Raw genomic sequence first — 17,697 nt, forward strand, 5'->3', positions numbered from 1 at the left:
TGATAAACTCTATAAAGTAAAAATTAAATGAAATAACACATTGATTTGAATTTTTCAATTTTTCATTTTTTTTGTTTCTTCAGTTTTTCGATTTGCAATTTTTCGAGTTTTCAAATTTTTTTGTTTTTTCTTTTTAGTTTCCTCAATTTTTCGATTTTCAATTTTTCATTTTTTTCAGTTTTTAGGCTTTACAATTTTTCGATTCAAAATTTCTCCAGTTTTCAAATTTTAATTTTTTCAATATTTCGATTCTTCTTTTTTTACTTTCTTCAAATTTTCGATTTGTAATTTTTGATTTTGTTTTCTTTTATGTTTACAATTTTTCGTTGTTCGGATTTTATAATTTTTTGTTTTTCCAATTTCAATTCTTTTCAAATTTCCGTTTCTTCAATATTTCGATTTTGTATTTTTCAATTTATCGTTTTTTGTCTCTTCGGTTTTACAACATACAACTCTTCGAGTTTTCACTTTTTAATTTTCCAGTTTTCCATTTTCCAACTTTTGTACATTTTGCAATTTTGCTATTTTTCAATTTTTAATTCTGATCTTTAAACGTTTTAAAATTTTTCATATTTTGAATTTTTCAAGTTTAAATTTTTAGTTTCTCGATTTTTCAATTTTTCGATTTTTCAGCTTTAGATTTTTTGATTTTTCTTTTTTTGGATTTTACAATTTTGTGCTTCTGGTTACTACAATACAGACAAAAAATAGATTTTGTGTTAAGTGTGTAGTTATTTTGTTTATTTTTTTTTAACCAAAAACCCAAGGAATTCAAGAAATTCAATAATTCCAAAAAATGAAAAATGCATATTAAAGAAATCCAAAATCTAAATAATCGAAAAAAATTTAAAAAAATCCAAGAAACCCAAGAAGCAAATCCTATTTAAGGTGAATAACAATTCAAAAAAATCCAAAATAATCCAAAAAAATCAAGAAACTCGAGAAATCCAAGACTCCAAAATAAAAATTAAAAATTCCTAAAAATCCAAAAAATCGTGGAGCAAAAAAAAACAAAAAAAAGATTAAAAAAATCAGAAAAAATTAAACTGAAAACAATATATTTAATAAAATAAAAAGAAACAAAAAATCGAAAAAATCCCAAAAATTTAAAAAATCGAAGAATTTAAAAAAACCGGAGAAACTCCATAATTCCAAAAATCCAAAGAATAGAAAATATTTCGAAAATTTAAAAATATCCAAAATATCAAAAATTTTAAAAATTCAAAAAAATCGAGGAACAAAAAAATTCAACAAATCTAAAAAATAATTTTAAAAAATCCATAAATATCCAACAAACCCTAGAGACAAATCCGATTTAAGGTGAAAACAAACCAGAAAAAATCCGAAAAATAAAAAAAAAATCCCAAGAAATCCAAGAAACTTAAGAAATCCGATAATCCAAATACTAAAAATTTTCCAAAATTAAAAAGAAATAAAAATCAAAGAATTTAAAAATCCAAAATTTTCCAAAAAGATCCAAAAAAATCAAAGAATTTAAAGAAATCACAATCTAAAAAATCCATTCAACCCAAGAAATCCAATATTTCCGAAAATCTAAAAATTGGAAACTTACTCAAGAGTCAAAAAATCCAAAAAGACAAAAAAAAATTAAAACTGTCCAAGAGATCGAAAAATAAATAAAAAAAAATGAGGAAAAACCAAAACAACCTAAAAAATCCTAAAAACCCCAAAAAACAAAGAAATCCAATAATTCCAAAAAATCAAAAAAAACAAAAATTAAAAAAAGTGATAAAAATTAAATAATACAAAAAATGTCGAAGACTCAAGTAACAAATCCTACGTAAGGTGAAAAATAATCCAAAAAAATCCAAAAAAGTCCGAAAGATCCGAAAAACCCAAGAAATTCAAGAAACCTAAGAAACATACGAAATTCAATAATCCAAAATATTTTAAAAAATCAAGGAGTTAAAAAATACAAAAATCAAAGGAATTCAAGAAACTCAAGAAATCCATTAATGCAGTAAAAGAGACTCAAGGGACAAATCCTATTTAATGTGAAGATGAATCCAAAAATATCCAAAATAAAGCAAAAAATTCCAAAAACCCAAGAAACTCCACAAATCCAAGAATTCAAAATATGGATAATATCCAAAAATTTTTAAAATATCCAAAATATCAAAATTTTAAAAATCCAAAAATCCAAAAAATCGAAGAACGAAAGTGATCGGAAAAGTTGAACAAATCCAAAAAATTATAAAAACACAAAAAAAAACAAAAGATGTAAAAAATCCAAACAATTCAAAAAATCAAAGGATTTTTAAATGCTAAAATTCTAAAAATCCAAGAAACCCAAAAAATCCAAAAATCCCAAAAAAAATCCAAAAAACTTAATTTAAGAAACCTACGAAACAAAAAATTCAAGACATCCGATACTTGTAAAGATTTAAAAATTGGTAATTTTTCAAAAATCCACAAAATCAGAACAAAAAAATTTATATAAAAATTATTCAAGCAACAGAAAAAAATTAGTAAATCCAAAAAAAATCGGATAATTAACAAAAAAATCTAAAAAATACAACAATTAAAAAGAAACGAAATAACTCCAAAATCCAAAAATATACAAAACTGAAGAAACAAATCCTATTTAAAGTGAGAAAAATTTTTAAAAATCCAAAAGATTCCGAAAAATTACGAAATATCCGAAAGATCCAAAACATCACAAGAAATCCACTAATCCAAAAAATAAAAAAAAATCTAAAAAATGCCAAGAATCTCAAAAAAACTGACAAAATCCAATATTTCCGAAAATTCAGAATGTGTAAAATAACCCAAAAATTAAAAAAATCAGAAAATAAAAGACACTAAAATAAGAATTAACCAAAAAAATAAAAAAACATTAATGAATTCAAAAAGCAAAAAAACTAAAAAATTCCAAATTCCAAAAAATCTTAAAAAATTAAAAAGAAACGTCTAGAAACATAAGAAACAAAAAATTCAAAACAACTAATAATTTCAAAAATGTATCAAATGAAAAATCCATTAATGCAATAAAAGAGACCCAAGAAACAAATTCTATTTAATGTGAATATGAATCCAAAAATATCCAAAATAAACCAAAAAATTCCAAAAACCCAAGAAACTCGAGAAATCCAATCATCCAAAATATTGAAAATATCCAAACAATTTTAAAAGTCCAAAAAATGGAAAATATCCCAAAAATCCAAAAATCGTGGAACAAATGAAAAGCAAAAATTTTAAATTATACAAAAAATAGGAAGAATTGAATGAACTCAAAAAAATAAAATAAACAAAAAAACTAAAATATCCCAATAATTCCAAAAATCCGAAAAATGGAAAATACCCCGAAAAGCAAAAAAATCTAACAGAATCCAAAAAATTCAAATAACCCAAAAAACTCAAGAAACCTACGAAACTCAAAAAATGCAAGACATCCAGTAATTCCAAAAATTTAAAAAATGAAAACTAGTCGGTAAATCCAAAAAATTAGAGAACGAAAAACCAAAAAATTAAAATTATCCTAGAAATGGAAAGAATTTAATAAAACCTAAATATGTATACAAACAATTCAAAAACCCGAAAAAATCGAACATGTACTTATAAAAAAATTGAAATCCAAAAATATCAAAAACTCAAGAAACAAATCCTATTTAAATAGTGAGTTTTGATATATTTTTTCAAATTATGGGATCCAAAAATATCTACGAAACCCAAGGAACAAAAGCTATTTAAGGTGAAAAAAAATCCATGAAATTAAAAAAAAATCCAAAAAATTCCAAAAACCAAAAAATTGCAGAATATGGAAATTATCCACAGTTAAAAAAAAAAACAAAAAATTAAAAAAATTCGGAAGGAATGGAAAATATCCCAAAAATACGAAAAATCGTGGAACAAAAAAAAATAAAAATTATGGGAGAAACCGAAAATAATTTAATAAAACCTAAAAAATACATACAATCCAAAATCCCGAAGAAATAAAATAATTCCAAAATAAATCCAAAAAATGAAAGAACAAAAAATTCAAAATTCCAAAAAATCAAAAAAATTTAATAAAATCCAAAAATATTCAAGACTCAAGGAACAAATCCGATTTAAGGTGAAAAAAAAAATAAAAAAATCCTGAAAAATCCCAAAAATCCAAGAATCCAAAGATCCAGAAATCCAAAAATCTAAAAATCTCAAAAAATCAAAGAACCGAAGAAATGCAAGAAAGTCAAGAAATCCTATAATCCAAAACTTTCAAAAAATCGAAGATTTCAAAATTGTAAGAAACCCAAGAAACTCAAAAAACTCAAGAAATCCAATATTTCCGAAAATCTATTCTAAAAATTGTAAAATTGAAAAACCGAAAAATCAAAAAATCCAAGGCTGGCAAACCAAAAAATTGAACAATTTCACGTTGAAAAAAAAGAAAAATTACTTAAAATCAGAATTTAAAATTGAAAAATATATGTGAAATTGAAAATTAAAAAATTCAGGATCGAAAAATTAAAGAAAAGAAAATTTGAAAAAATTGAAATTTGAAAAAAAAAGAAACAAAAAATTATAAAATCCGAACATCGAAAAATGGTAAAAATAAAGAAAATAAAAAACCGAAACCAAAAATTGCTAATCGAAAATTTGAAGTAATGAAAAAATGATATTGAAAAAAAAAATAGAAATTGAAAACTGGAGAAATTTTGAATCGAAAAATTGCAAACTCTTGAAACTGAAGAAAAAAATTAAAAATTGTAAAATCGAAGAATTGAAGAATCTAAAAAATGAGGAAATTAAAATTGAAATAATCCAAAAATATCCACGACACTGCAAGTAGGGCCCCCACAGAACACAATACATTTTTAATGCTTTTAGCCTGGATTTCAAAGTAACTTTTGAAAAGTTAAAATTTTTAAAGAATTTGACCGGTTTTTCCAAACATACCCTTTTCAAGGAAAATACACCGTTTTTTCAAACAAGAATACGGTTTGGTCCAAACAAATTTCCCTTTTAAAAACATTTAAAATTAGGAAGTTTACCTTGTTTTCAAAGATTTTACACTGTTTAGAATTTCGTACTAATATGGCCCCTTGAGAACACAGCTACTTTTTAAGGAAAACACCCCGATTTTCAAGGGTTAACAGAAAAGCAGAAAAATCGTGAAGACTCCCGTTTTTTAGGTATTTTTTAAAATTAGCATTTTTTAAATGGCCCCCTCAGAACACAATACATTTTTAATGCTTTTAGCCTGGACTTCAAAGTAACTTGTGAAAAGTTAAAATTTTTAAAGAATTTGCCCGAGTTTTCGAAGTCACCCTTCTTTAAAAAAGTCAAAATTTTAAGAAATATATCCTGTTTTATCAAACGTGAATACGGTTTCGTACAAACAAATTCCTCTTTTAAAAACAGTTAAAATTCGTCTTTTAACCCTGTTTTTCTGTTAGGCTACTTCAGAACAAAAATGAATACGGTTTCGGCCAAGAAAAGTTACCATTTAAAAACACTTAAAATTCGTCTTTTTGCCCTGTTTTGCTGTTGGGCCACTTTAGCACACATATGAATATGATTTCGGCCAAACAAATTCGGACAAGGTCCTCATGAGCGAAGCGAATTTCCCTTTCAAAAACACTCAAAATTAGAAATTTTACCCTGTGTTAAAGACTTTTTTACTAGTAAACCCCTTCAGAAACACATCGTAAAAGGTAAAATTCGGCTTTTTACCGTTTTTTGTTAGGCCAGTTCAGCACACATATGAATATGATAGCAGAGTGTAGACGTGCATTTTGTCGCTCCGTACATTCGAATCATTTAGGTGAGTTTATTCCATATTGATTTGAGCCTCTCGTAAATCTGAATAATTATATATACTGACGAATAGATTGGTTTGTTAATTTTTGTCGAAGGAAACATATTCCATGTTTCCTTCCGACTTTTACATTTTGATTGAATTCGTTATCATTCGTTTTTCTTACCGTCGACTTTTTTGTCAGAATTTGCTTATCTTCTACTTGACCCCAAACTGGCCGCAGTGTGATTTCAGCACTTGCGAGTGTCGAAAATGGCTATAAAATGCAGTAAATGCAATAGCACCGTAACTAGAAGTCAGAACTATTTGTCCTGTAATGTTTGTAAATCGAATTTTCACAATGAATGTGTTAACATTGATGATGATGCTTACAATCAGCTTCAAATGGAAAGAAAATTAACATCCTGGTTGTGTGCTTTTTGTTCACTTTCTGCCTCTGCCTCTGCTGCTTCTCATACTCAATCCATTCCTTTAGTTTCTGAACTTAATTTGTCTCCTCATTCTTTGAAAATGATCGAATCAATCATTGGAAACCAATTGAAACCATTAACTGACACTATTTCGATGTTAGAAAAATCAGTTAATAAGTTATCTCTTGAAAATTCAAAATTGCGTAATGAAATAATCATTTTAAAAAAATGCTTACCCGCCTCTAAACCTTGTGATCAGATAATGTCAGCTGATGCTGATGAAATGCACGCTAAATCATCTTATGCCCAAACTTTAATAAAAAACTCTCAGAAAACTATTATATATAGTTAAGCCAAAAGGTGAAAATCAGAAAAATCAGTCAATTGCTAAAACTAAATCAGACGTTTTAAAAAATGTTGATCCTCTTACGGACATCAATATTGGGAAAGTGAAAAATCTAAAAGATGGTGGTGTGCTCCTGCAGTGTGACAGTTCTAGTAACTTTAAACAAAGCGCCATGAATAACCTGTCAGACCAGTATGATATTCGTGAAGTCAAGACTATTGGCCCAAGAATTAGAATTACAGGTATTCCTGACTACATAAAAAAAGAAGACATTGTCTTATATATGAGAAAACAAAATGAATCAATTTTTGACGAAAAATCAATTTGTACTTTGTTAAAATATGGCCCGGTTAAAAAAAATAATACCATTTTTCAAGCTGTTTTTGAAGTGGATTTGTTGACATATAAAAGGGCACTAACATTGGGACACTGCCTTGTTGGTCTCAATGGTTGCACATTCTTCTTCTTGTCCTCGGTGTGCTCATCGTCATAATTTGAAGGAATGCCAGGCAGATGTTGAAGCTTTTAAATGTGTCAATTGTTACAACTTTAATCTCAAAAATAATAATCATGACGTTAATATTAATCACGCAGCTTGGGATCATGACAAATGTCATTCGTACAAGATGGTCATTCAAAAAGTCAAACAAGATTTGTTTGGACTTTCCATATAGCAATCAAATGTTTGTCCTCTTTTCCTCCCTGATAGTCCAACAATACCCCGCTACTCGTGTGACATGAACACCAATAATTCAATGCATGATTCCCCTACTCCAGTTGCTTACTACCAAAATGTTAGGGGTTTAAACACCAAACTCCCGGAAATATATAATGCATTGGCTAGCTGCCATTATGACATAATTGCTTTTTCTGAAACTTTTTTAAACGACTCTGTCCATAACTCAGAAATTTCTAATAATAATTACACAATCTATAGGAGTGACAGAAAATATTCAGATGTCCATTGTCAACGTGGTGGTGGTGTCCTTCTTGCGGTTAAATCAAATTTTGCCTCGTATAAATATGATTTAAATAACTTAAATTTTAGTGATTTACTTGTAATAGATATTCTTGTGGTCAAGATTTTTATAGGTCACAGTATTGTTTATTTTATTGTAGTATATATCCCTCCGGCCAACAGAGTTAGTGCAGCTGATATGGATTTGTTCTTTGAACTTTTATCCTCTCTATATACTTTATTACATGACAGAATCATTATTGTTGGTGACTTCAATATACCCTCTTACTCTAGTTTTCTAGCAAACCCCTTGATACGCGATGCTAAAACATAATCACTTTTAAATTTTCTCGACTTGACTGACTGTAATCAGCATAACTTTGTACGTAATAACAATGGAAGAATTTTGGATTTGGTTATTTCAAATAAACAAACCACTGTCAATGCAGCAGTTGATATTTTATTAACTGAAGACTCCCATCACCCGAGCTTAGTAATTAACTTAAATAATTTAATTAGAACGAAAATGTTCTATGACAAGCCCTTGCATAATCCCGGATTAAAATCTTTTAACTTTTGTAAAGCTGATTTTTCACTTTTGTACAATTTGCTTTGTAATACTGACTGGTCTTTCATGTCTAAACATACTGATGTAAATACCATGTGCTTGCAGTTCTATTCAAAATTATATGAGATCTTTGACATTTCTGTTCCTAAGACTAAACGCTTTAAAAAACGTCAATATCCTCCATGGTTTGATGCTAAAATAATTTCTAAATTAAAACTAAAATGGAAATTATGGACACGTTACAAACGACATTCTGATTTGCAATCTTATGATAATTTTAAAATCCTAAGAACTGAGGTCAAAGCAGATATTCAACATGCCTATGCCAATTATATTCAAAAAATTGAAAACAACATTCAATCTGATCCTAGCAGCTTTTGGCGCTTTATTCATAGTAAGAAAAAAGACAATAGTATACCTAAACTGATGACCTATAACAATGAACTACTAAGTCGACCGGAAGACATTGTCAACTCTTTTGCTGACTTTTTTCAAAAATCTTTTATTCTTTCTAATCCATCTGTAACTATGTCTTCTTCAAATTATCCTCTTTTGTTAATCAAATCATTTAATGAATCTGAAGTATTTAATGCCCTACGGAAGATGAAAAACAAAACAACAGCTGGTCCTGACGCCATACCCTCTTTCATGTTAAGTGACTGTGCAACTGTATTTGCTTCTCCCCTATGTGCTATATTCAATCTAGCAATTAAACAGTGTGAGTACCCGTCCATTTGGAAACAGTCGAATATATGTCCAGTTTTCAAAAATGGAAACAAAAATGTAATCGAAAATTATCGACCCATAACCTTGCTCTGCAATTTTTCCAAGGTATTCGAAATGTTGCTTTATGATGTTATTATCGGGCATGTTAGGCCTTATATATCTGATTTACAGCATGGTTTTCTCAATGGCAGATCTGTAGAAACAAATCTCTGTACGTTTACTCAGTTTGTTTCCGAGTCTTTTGATGCTAAATGTTCGGTGGATTGTATATACACTGATTTCTCTAAAGCATTTGACAGATTAGACCACTCTAAATTGATTGCCAAGTTGGATAGTTTTGGTATGTCAGATTTCCTAATTAAACTTTTTAGTTCTTATTTAATTGGCAGGACGCAGGTTGTTACCATTGGCGGTTTTCAGTCAACTGAGGTACATGTTACTTCTGGTGTACCGCAAGGGTCCATTCTTGGACCTCTGTTCTTTATTTTGTTTATTAATGACATTAGTATCGGCTTTAGCTCTGAGTGTCTTCTATATGCTGACGACCTAAAAATCTTTAGAAAAATAACAACATTTTCTGACCACCTTCTCCTTCAAGCTGATCTTTATAAATTAGAACAAGCATGCAATGTAAAAGGGTTGTCGCTGAATCTTCCTAAATGTAGTGTAATGACATATTCTCTAAAGCATATCAATAGTATATATGACTATAAACTTGGCGGCTTCATTTTGAAACGTGTTTCCACTGTGAGAGATTTAGGCATTATATTTGATCAAAAATTATCCTTCATTAATCATTATGATGAGATATTTTCCTCATCAATTAGGGCGTTAGGATTTATCATTCGTCATTGCAAAAGCTTTCAACTTAATAGTACTCTCCTTAGTTTGTATACTTCGTTTGTTAGATCAAAACTAGAGTATGGTTGTGTTATTTGGTCCCCAGGGTACGATGTTCATTGTCTCAAATTAGAAAAGTTACAAAGGAAATTTTTAAAATTCCTCCATTTCAAATCATTTGGCTATTACCCTTGTAGAGGTTTTCCTCAAAATGAGCTTTTGGTACTCTTTTCCATTCAAAGCTTGGAAAAGAGGAGAGAAACTTTGTCTCTCTGTTTTCTTTTTAAATTGGTGAATGGTGTTGTAAATTCAAGTGCTTTAGTTGAAAAATTATGCTTTCTAGTTCCCCGGTCAAACATTAGAAACCCTTTATGTTTTTATACTGAAATTTCTAGAACTAATGTCCATGTGTTCTCGCCCATTACAACTATGTGCAGAATTTATAATAATTATCGGAATAAATTTGATATCTTCAATTGTAGTTTACGCCAGATCAAAAATGCACATCTATAATAGTCTCCTAATTTTTAATTATTTAATTATGCATTTCCAACAATCTAAGTTAGCCCTAATATACCACCCTAATAATTGGTTTATCTGTAGGGGTGGTCAACAATAATAATAATAATAATAACTCATGTAGATGGGTCTGTTCAGCACAACAGTTCAACTGTAAAGTCAAAAATAGATAAAGATGAAGAAATTTATAGTTATGGTACTTATGGTGCCTTCCATTTATACAACCCAAATATTTTTTAATGAGAGGGATATTAAGCTGCATAGTTAGATACATCATCCAATATATACAAGTTACTCATTACTTTAATTTCTTTTTTTATCTGATGTGAAAAAGGAGTAGATATATTTACAATAGATTGTTCACCAGTTCCAGCGTAATTAATATTCACACAGCGAAAGAAAAATTAGTTACGTTAGGTTAGGTAAAAACAATATCAGTTTTTTAATTATTTAATAGTTTAGACAAATTAAGTAGGTATTAACATAAATTTAATCTGAATCCTCTGAACTTGGTGGAGTTATTTCTTGAACATCACTGCAAGAATGATCATAAATACAATTTAATTGTTTTGAGTTACCTCACCTTTCATCGTTTTCTATGTCACCAACTGCTGCCAAGAAATCGTTTTTCTCTATTGGAGTTTTAAAATCAAAGGAAATAAACTTGCCTATCCCCCAGAATGGCTTTTTAAATCGTATAACAACCTGGTTGCTCTCAGCATTTGTTTCTATTTTGCCCATCTTATATTTTGCTATTGGTGTTTCTTCAATTAAAATGGTAGTGTGTGCTACTGATATTTGTTTAATCTCTGGTATGGGTTCTTTCTCACTTTGAACTTGCACAAAAGCTAGAAAATCCACCGTTTTGTCGACTATGCCAAATTTTCTTTTCTTTAACAAAAACTGGAACTGATACAGTTTTTGTAGGACCTCCATATCTACACCATAAACTTTGGTAGGCATTTTAAGCTAACCTAAAATAATAACAGCAATCCTAACCGCCAATTCAAAAAATTGGTCTAAAGAGTTTATACAGTACTTCCCTCGCTGTCGGAAACTTGACGACTGCATGCCTATTGTGTTTTTTTTCTCATTACATTTTTGTAGTGGGAATTTAAAAAAAAATTGCGATGACGTCATCAACATTTTTGCAAGGACACGTATATCAGTTGGGATAGATGTAGTGTAATACTAAGAATAAAATTATTATATTCTCAAATTTTCGGGAAAATGAATTGGGTCGTTTTGAATATTGATTTGTAATAATCAATAAAATAACGAAACAATTTACTCACGTATACCTACGTATCAGAGGCAACTGAAAATCGTGTATGTATAAACATTCTTAATTTAAGATGACAGGCGTAACAGCATACGTGAGAGTCAAACAGAGAAACTGTAAACAAAACGACCGTCGGTTTTATTGCTTCGACTTCCGCTTATTATATAAAACATTGGGTTTTATTTTAATTCTTGACGGTGAAATTCACAATTGGTTGATTATAAACATGTCTATTTCACATTCGCGGAACCAAGTGAGCGCATAAAACAAATGCAGGTCTGTAATGTTAAAGTCGATGTAAATAAGCGTGCTACCCTTATGTTTCAACCGAGTTTTTCCTTTAACAAATTTTGTGTCTACCAAATTGGGTTGGTTGGGGTGTAATACTAATAATAAGTGTTGCCTTTAATTTAATCAATAAAATAAATTGACTTCATTAATTTTTTTGAACCACCTCTTAAGAAAATCTAAAAAATATGAATGGAATGATAAATCACAAGTACAAACTCATCATGTTTTTTGCATTTTAGATAGGATTTATTCAGCAAAATTTAAGGGTGACGTCATCAATTTTTTTAGGAGGGATGAACAAATACATTTTGAACAAAAGTTTACCATGCTTATAATAACTTTAAAATATTCCCAAGATTTCAAAGCATTCGGTTTTCTAATTCCTGATTAAATCGATAAAATAAATTCACGCCTTCATTAATTTTTTTGAGTCACCCTGCATATGCAAATCCAAAAATATGAATGGAATGATAAATCACAAGTACAGACTCATCATATTTTGTACATTTTAGATACGATTTATTCGGCAAACTTTTGAGCTGACGTCATCAGTTTTTTGTAGAAGATAACCAAATATATTTTGACTAAAAATTTATTATGCTCTTTATAACCTTAAAATATCTGCAAGATTTCAAAGCATTCGGTTTTGTAGTTCCTGATTAAATCAATAAAATAAATTTACGCATTCATTAATTTTTTTGAGTCACCCTGTATATGCAAATCGAAAAAATTTGAATGGAATGATAAATCACAAGAAGAGACTCACCATATTTTGTACATTTTAGATAGGATTTTTTCAGCAAAATTTTGTGGTGACATCATAAATTTTTTAGGGGGGACGACCAAATACGTTTTGATCAAAAATTTACCATGCTTATGATAATTTTAAAATATCTTCAAGATTTCGAAGCATTCGGTTTTGTAGTTCCTGAGTAAATCAGTAAAATAAATTTACGCTTTCATTTATTTTCTTGAATCACCCTGTATATGCAAATCCAAAAAATATGAATGGAGTGATAGATCACAAGTACAGACTGATCATATTTTGTACATTTTAGATATGATTTATTCGGCAAATTTTCGAGCTGACGTCATCAAGTTTTTGGAGGGGATAAGCAAATATATTTTGACTAAACATTTATTATGCTCTTTATAACCTTAAAACATCTGCAAGATGTCAGAGCATTCCGTTTTGTAGTTCCTGATTAAATCAATAAAATATATTTACGCATTCATTAATTTTTTTGAGTCACTCTGTATATGCAAATCCAAAAAATATGAATGGAGTGATAAATGACAAGTACAGGCTCATCATATTTTGTACATTTTAGATATGATTTATTCGGCAAATTTTCGAGCTGACGTCATCAAGTTTTTGGAGGGGATAAGCAAATATATTTTGACTAAACATTTATTATGCTCTTTATAACCTTAAAACATCTGCAAGATGTCAGAGCATTCCGTTTTGTAGTTCCTGATTAAATCAATAAAATATATTTACGCATTCATTAATTTTTTTGAGTCACTCTGTATATGCAAATCCAAAAAATATGAATGGAGTGATAAATGACAAGTACAGGCTCATCATATTTTGTACATTTTAGATATGATTTATTCGGCAAACTTTCGAGCTGACGTCATCAAGTTTTTGGAGGGGATAAGCAAATATATTTTGACTAAACATTTATTATGCTCTTTATGACCTTAAAACATCTGCAAGATTTCAGAGCATTCGGTTTTGTAGTTCCTGATTAAATCAATAAAATATATTTACGCATTCATTAATTTTTTTGAGTCACCCTGTATATGCAAATCCAAAAAATATGAATGGAGTGATAGATCACAAGTACAGGCTCATCATATTTTGTACATTTTAGATATGATTTATTCCACAAACTTTTGAGCTGACGTCATCAAGTTTTTGGAGGGGATAAGCAAATATATTTTGACTAAACATTTATTATGCTCTTTATGACCTTAAAACATCTGCAAGATTTCAGAGCATTCGGTTTTGTAGTTCCTGATTAAATCAATAAAATATATTTACGCATTCATTAATTTTTTTGAGTCACCCTGTATATGCAAATCCAAAAAATATGAATGGAGTGATAGATCACAAGTACAGACTCATCATATTTTGTACATTTTAGATATGATTTATTCCACAAACTTTTGAGCTGACGTCATCAAGTTTTTGGAGGGGATAAGCAAAATATTTTTTGACTAAAGATTTATGATGCTCTTTATAGCCTTAAAGCATCTGCAACATTTCAAAGCATTCTGGTTAGCAGATTAAAAATTAAATTTCAAAATGTTGTTTTATAATTTTGATTTTTTTTCCAAAAATCTGGACGTTTCGGGTGAAAAGTCGATTCAGAGTTGTAAACTACATGTGTAGGACTATGTTATTATATACAATTGAAAACCCATTTACTATGTACAATTTTGAAGTGACGTCATCGCATTAGTGGTGGGGATGATTAGACAAATTTTGGTTAGCGTTTTACCATCTACATGATATTCTTAATATAAGTACAAAATTTCACAACAATCGGTGGAGTACTTTCGGAGATTATCTGTCTAATAAAATCCGGGACAACAGATTGGAATCAAAAACTGCAAAATTGTCAAGTAAATTATCAAATGAAATATTCAAAAGTTGAAAAATCCAAAAACTAAAAATAAATGAAAACTGGAAGTTTGAATACAATTTTATAAGATTTGTTTTTTTCAATTTTTCGATATTTCAGTTTCAATTTGTCATTTTTTGATTTTTAAGTTTTTTTTATTTTTTTAGAAAGTACTAGCCCCACCCACCCAACTTTTATTTTCTTAGAATAATAAGTCATTTGCCAAAATCAGTCTTATCTTGGCAAGTACTAGCCCCCCGCCCACCCACCCTTATTCTCTTAGAGGATATGTCATTTGCCAAAGTCAGTCTCATTTTGACAAGTATTAGCCCCACCCACCCACTCTTATTTTCTTAAACGATGTCATTTGCAAAAATCAGTCTCATACTTGCTAAGATAAGATTGATTTTGGCAGATGACCTAGTCTTTTATGAAAATAAAGGGTGGGTGGGCGGGGCTAGTAGATTTTCTTAGAAGAGTCGGTGATTGGTCAAAATGAGTGTTATTTTGGCAAATACTAGCCTGGCCCACCCGCCTTTTATTTTCTTAGAGGGTAGGTTATTTGGCAAGTGCTAGCCCCGCCCACTCGCCTTTTCTTTTCTTAGAGAGTCTTATCCTAGCGAATACTACTAAATTTTTCAGTTTTTCGATTTTTCAACTTTCGAATAGTTGAATTTCTCGCTTTTTAAATTTTCAATTTTTTGATCGGTCTTTCGTTATTTGATTTCCCTTAAAAAACTTTCGATTTTTTAATTTTACAATTTTGACAGTTTTCCGATTTCTCAATTATTTGATTTTGAAAAATATCGAGAAAATAGATGTTTATTTTTTAAATTTTCGATTTTTGATTTTTTGTTACCGAGTTTTTGGAAGGAAGTAAAAAATAATTTTGATCAGCGATTGCCATCTTTACCGTAACTTTAAAAGATCTGAAAATTTTGTTTCTAATTTTCAATTTTTGAATTTGATCTTTTAGTTAAAAAATCGAAAAATGACAAATCGTGAAAAGGAAAAGTTTTAACTTGAGAACTCGAAAAAATAAAAATCAAAAAATTCCAAAATTGGAAAGTTAAAAGTTGGAATTAAAAACTGCAAAATTGTCAAACAAATTATCAAATGAAATATTCAAAAGTTGAAAAATCTAAAAACTAAAAAAAATGTAAACTGGACTTTTGAATTCGATTTTATAAGATTTGTTTTTTTTTCAATTTTGCGATATTTCAGTTTTTGATTTTCCAATTAAACAGTTGTACAATTTTCCGATTTCTCATTTATCCAGTTTTTCAATTTGTCATTTTTTTATTTTTAAGTTTTTTTTTTTATTTTTAGCAAGTACTAGCTCCACCCACCCAGCCTTTATTTTCTTAGAAAAATAGGTAAGTCATCTCCCAAAATCTGTCTCATCTTGGCAAGTACTAGCCCTTCGCCCACCCACCCTGATTCTCTTAGAGGATATGTCATTTGCAAAAATCAGTCTCATACTTGCCAAGATAAGATTAATTTTGGCAGATGACCTACTCTTCTAAGACAACAAGGGGTGGGTGTGCGGGGCTAGCATTTTTTCTTAGAAGAGTAGGTCATTGGCCAAGATAAGTCTTATTTTGTATACTAGCCCGGCCCACCCACCTTTCAGACGGACAGACGGACAGACAGACGGAAATGGGAGACCTATTTCTTCGTCTTCTAGGGGTCATGAAAGATCGAGAAAACGTAAAAGTAGAGAGTCGGCCGACGGACTCGATTACAATACTTCCTTTGCTTACGCTCGGGAAGTAAAAATCAAATAGAAAATAATATAATCTTAAATTTACTTACTGTTTCAAGCAGTTCGATAAATATTCGCTGAGATGTTTACGCTAGTTTAAGCCATAGAGGTAGGAAGACTTATAGCATAGTAAACACCACGGCTGTAGAATAGATAGGTTGAGTATCTTTCATTCATTCACGGGAGGGTATTCTATGGTTCCATGTTCCATTTCATATTTCCCTAGGGATTTTTCCTCTATCCCCATACCCCAGGCACCGAATAAAACAACCCCTCTCGCAAAATAATTTATTACCAAAATCCCTGTAATAGTAATAAAAACTGTCTCCGAGAGAACCACACACACAATTTACCCTCCATAACCCCAATTACTCTTTCTTCTGCGTTCGTTCAGTGCTGTTAAGTTGGTACGGCTCCGGCAGCGTCTTCGCCCTCTTGCAGTGCCGCCTCAAAAATTTCGAAATCCTCCCCGCCAAACTCGGCCTCCGACTGTTCGTCGACGCCTTGCTCTCCAGACTCAGGCTGTTCTCCTCCGAGGCCTGGCTCGCGCTCATGCTGCACTCCTCGTCCGAGACCTTCTCCTCCTTCAAGTCGTTCCCGCAGCCCGCGCTCCCGCTGCTCTCCTCCTGCTTGCTGTAGTACGGGTCCCAGGAGGACAGCGGCACCAGGTACTCGTCGTTCTGCTGCACCAGCGTGGCCAGGTTCACCATCGAGGGGCTCTCCCCCAGGTGCGAGCCGTCGCCGGGGATGGCGATGTCGTGCATGTCCCACTTGCTGGGGCGCCGCTTGAAGGAGAGGCCGTCGCAGCGCACCCGCACCACCGTCACCTCCGAGTCGGTCGACTTGAGCTCGTGGCTGTTGAAGAAGTCGCCCTCGCTCACCATGGCCGTGTCGTCGAAGCGTATGAACTTCTCGCTGGTGGTGGCGGCACTGGAATAGGCATATCTATAATTGATGGGGGTGGCTTGTTTGCAGACGTTGTATTGACCCAACTTTTTTCGTTCGTCTATTATGTCGTCGATCTGTTTGTAATTATTTTCGTACGAATCGATCATTTTTTATACGTGGAATTTGGACGGGGCGCCGGATGACTGTCACGAGGGTGACATTACAGGGGGAATGTCAAATTTGAAAGGGGTGGCACTGTTGCCTTTTTTTGTTTAAACATTTAAAAATTGACAATGTTGTAGCTTTTTTAATCTTTTTATTTTTTACACGTGACGTAATCAATTGTTTGTTTTTTAATGTACTATTAGACACCCCAAAAGGGTAAATCTGGTGAAAAATTGGACTCAGGAAAAGTCGTTGAAAAATCACCGAAAATTTGTAGACAAATAGACACTTTAAAAAGGACAGTAGTGCCATTTGTTTGATAGTTCCGTTTTTCGTACCAACCTAAGTCACTAAATTACTGACAGCTTTTTTTTGAAAGAAAGTCCCTATGCAAAATCGTAGCCAACTAAGATCTGGCGTCCACTTCGCTTATCAATCCCAAAAGAAAATAATAACATTTTATAAAATTAGAAAGAACACGATATATTAAGCATAACAGAAGTAACAAAGTGTAAAAATACGAACACATTATAAATAAACACAAGAAA

General features: G+C 30.8%; 1 protein-coding gene across 2 annotated transcripts; it reads right to left on the reverse strand.

The window, feature by feature from the left end:
• Nucleotides 1-16,377: 16,377 nt before the first annotated feature.
• On the reverse strand, nt 16,378-17,225 carry LOC135137100 (uncharacterized). 2 transcript variants are annotated; one of them, XM_064066651.1, is made up of 2 exons: nt 17,090-17,225; nt 16,378-17,026 (listed from the first exon to the last, which is right to left on the reverse strand). In XM_064066651.1, the coding sequence occupies exons 1-2, from the start codon at nt 17,149-17,151 to the stop codon at nt 16,465-16,467; spliced, it is 624 nt and encodes a 207-aa protein (XP_063922721.1). In that variant the 5' UTR covers nt 17,152-17,225; the 3' UTR covers nt 16,378-16,464. The 2 variants fall into 2 exon arrangements, with proteins under 2 accessions (XP_063922721.1, XP_063922720.1); XM_064066650.1 differs by having other exon boundaries at nt 16,378-17,041.
• Nucleotides 17,226-17,697: the final 472 nt, after the last annotated feature.

The sequence above is a fragment of the Zophobas morio genome, unplaced genomic scaffold, assembly GCF_036711695.1.
Source record: "Zophobas morio isolate AGI-343-1 ecotype UQ-CSIRO unplaced genomic scaffold, CSIRO_AGI_Zmor_V1 ptg000028l, whole genome shotgun sequence".
Lineage (NCBI taxonomy): Eukaryota > Metazoa > Arthropoda > Insecta > Coleoptera > Tenebrionidae > Zophobas > Zophobas morio.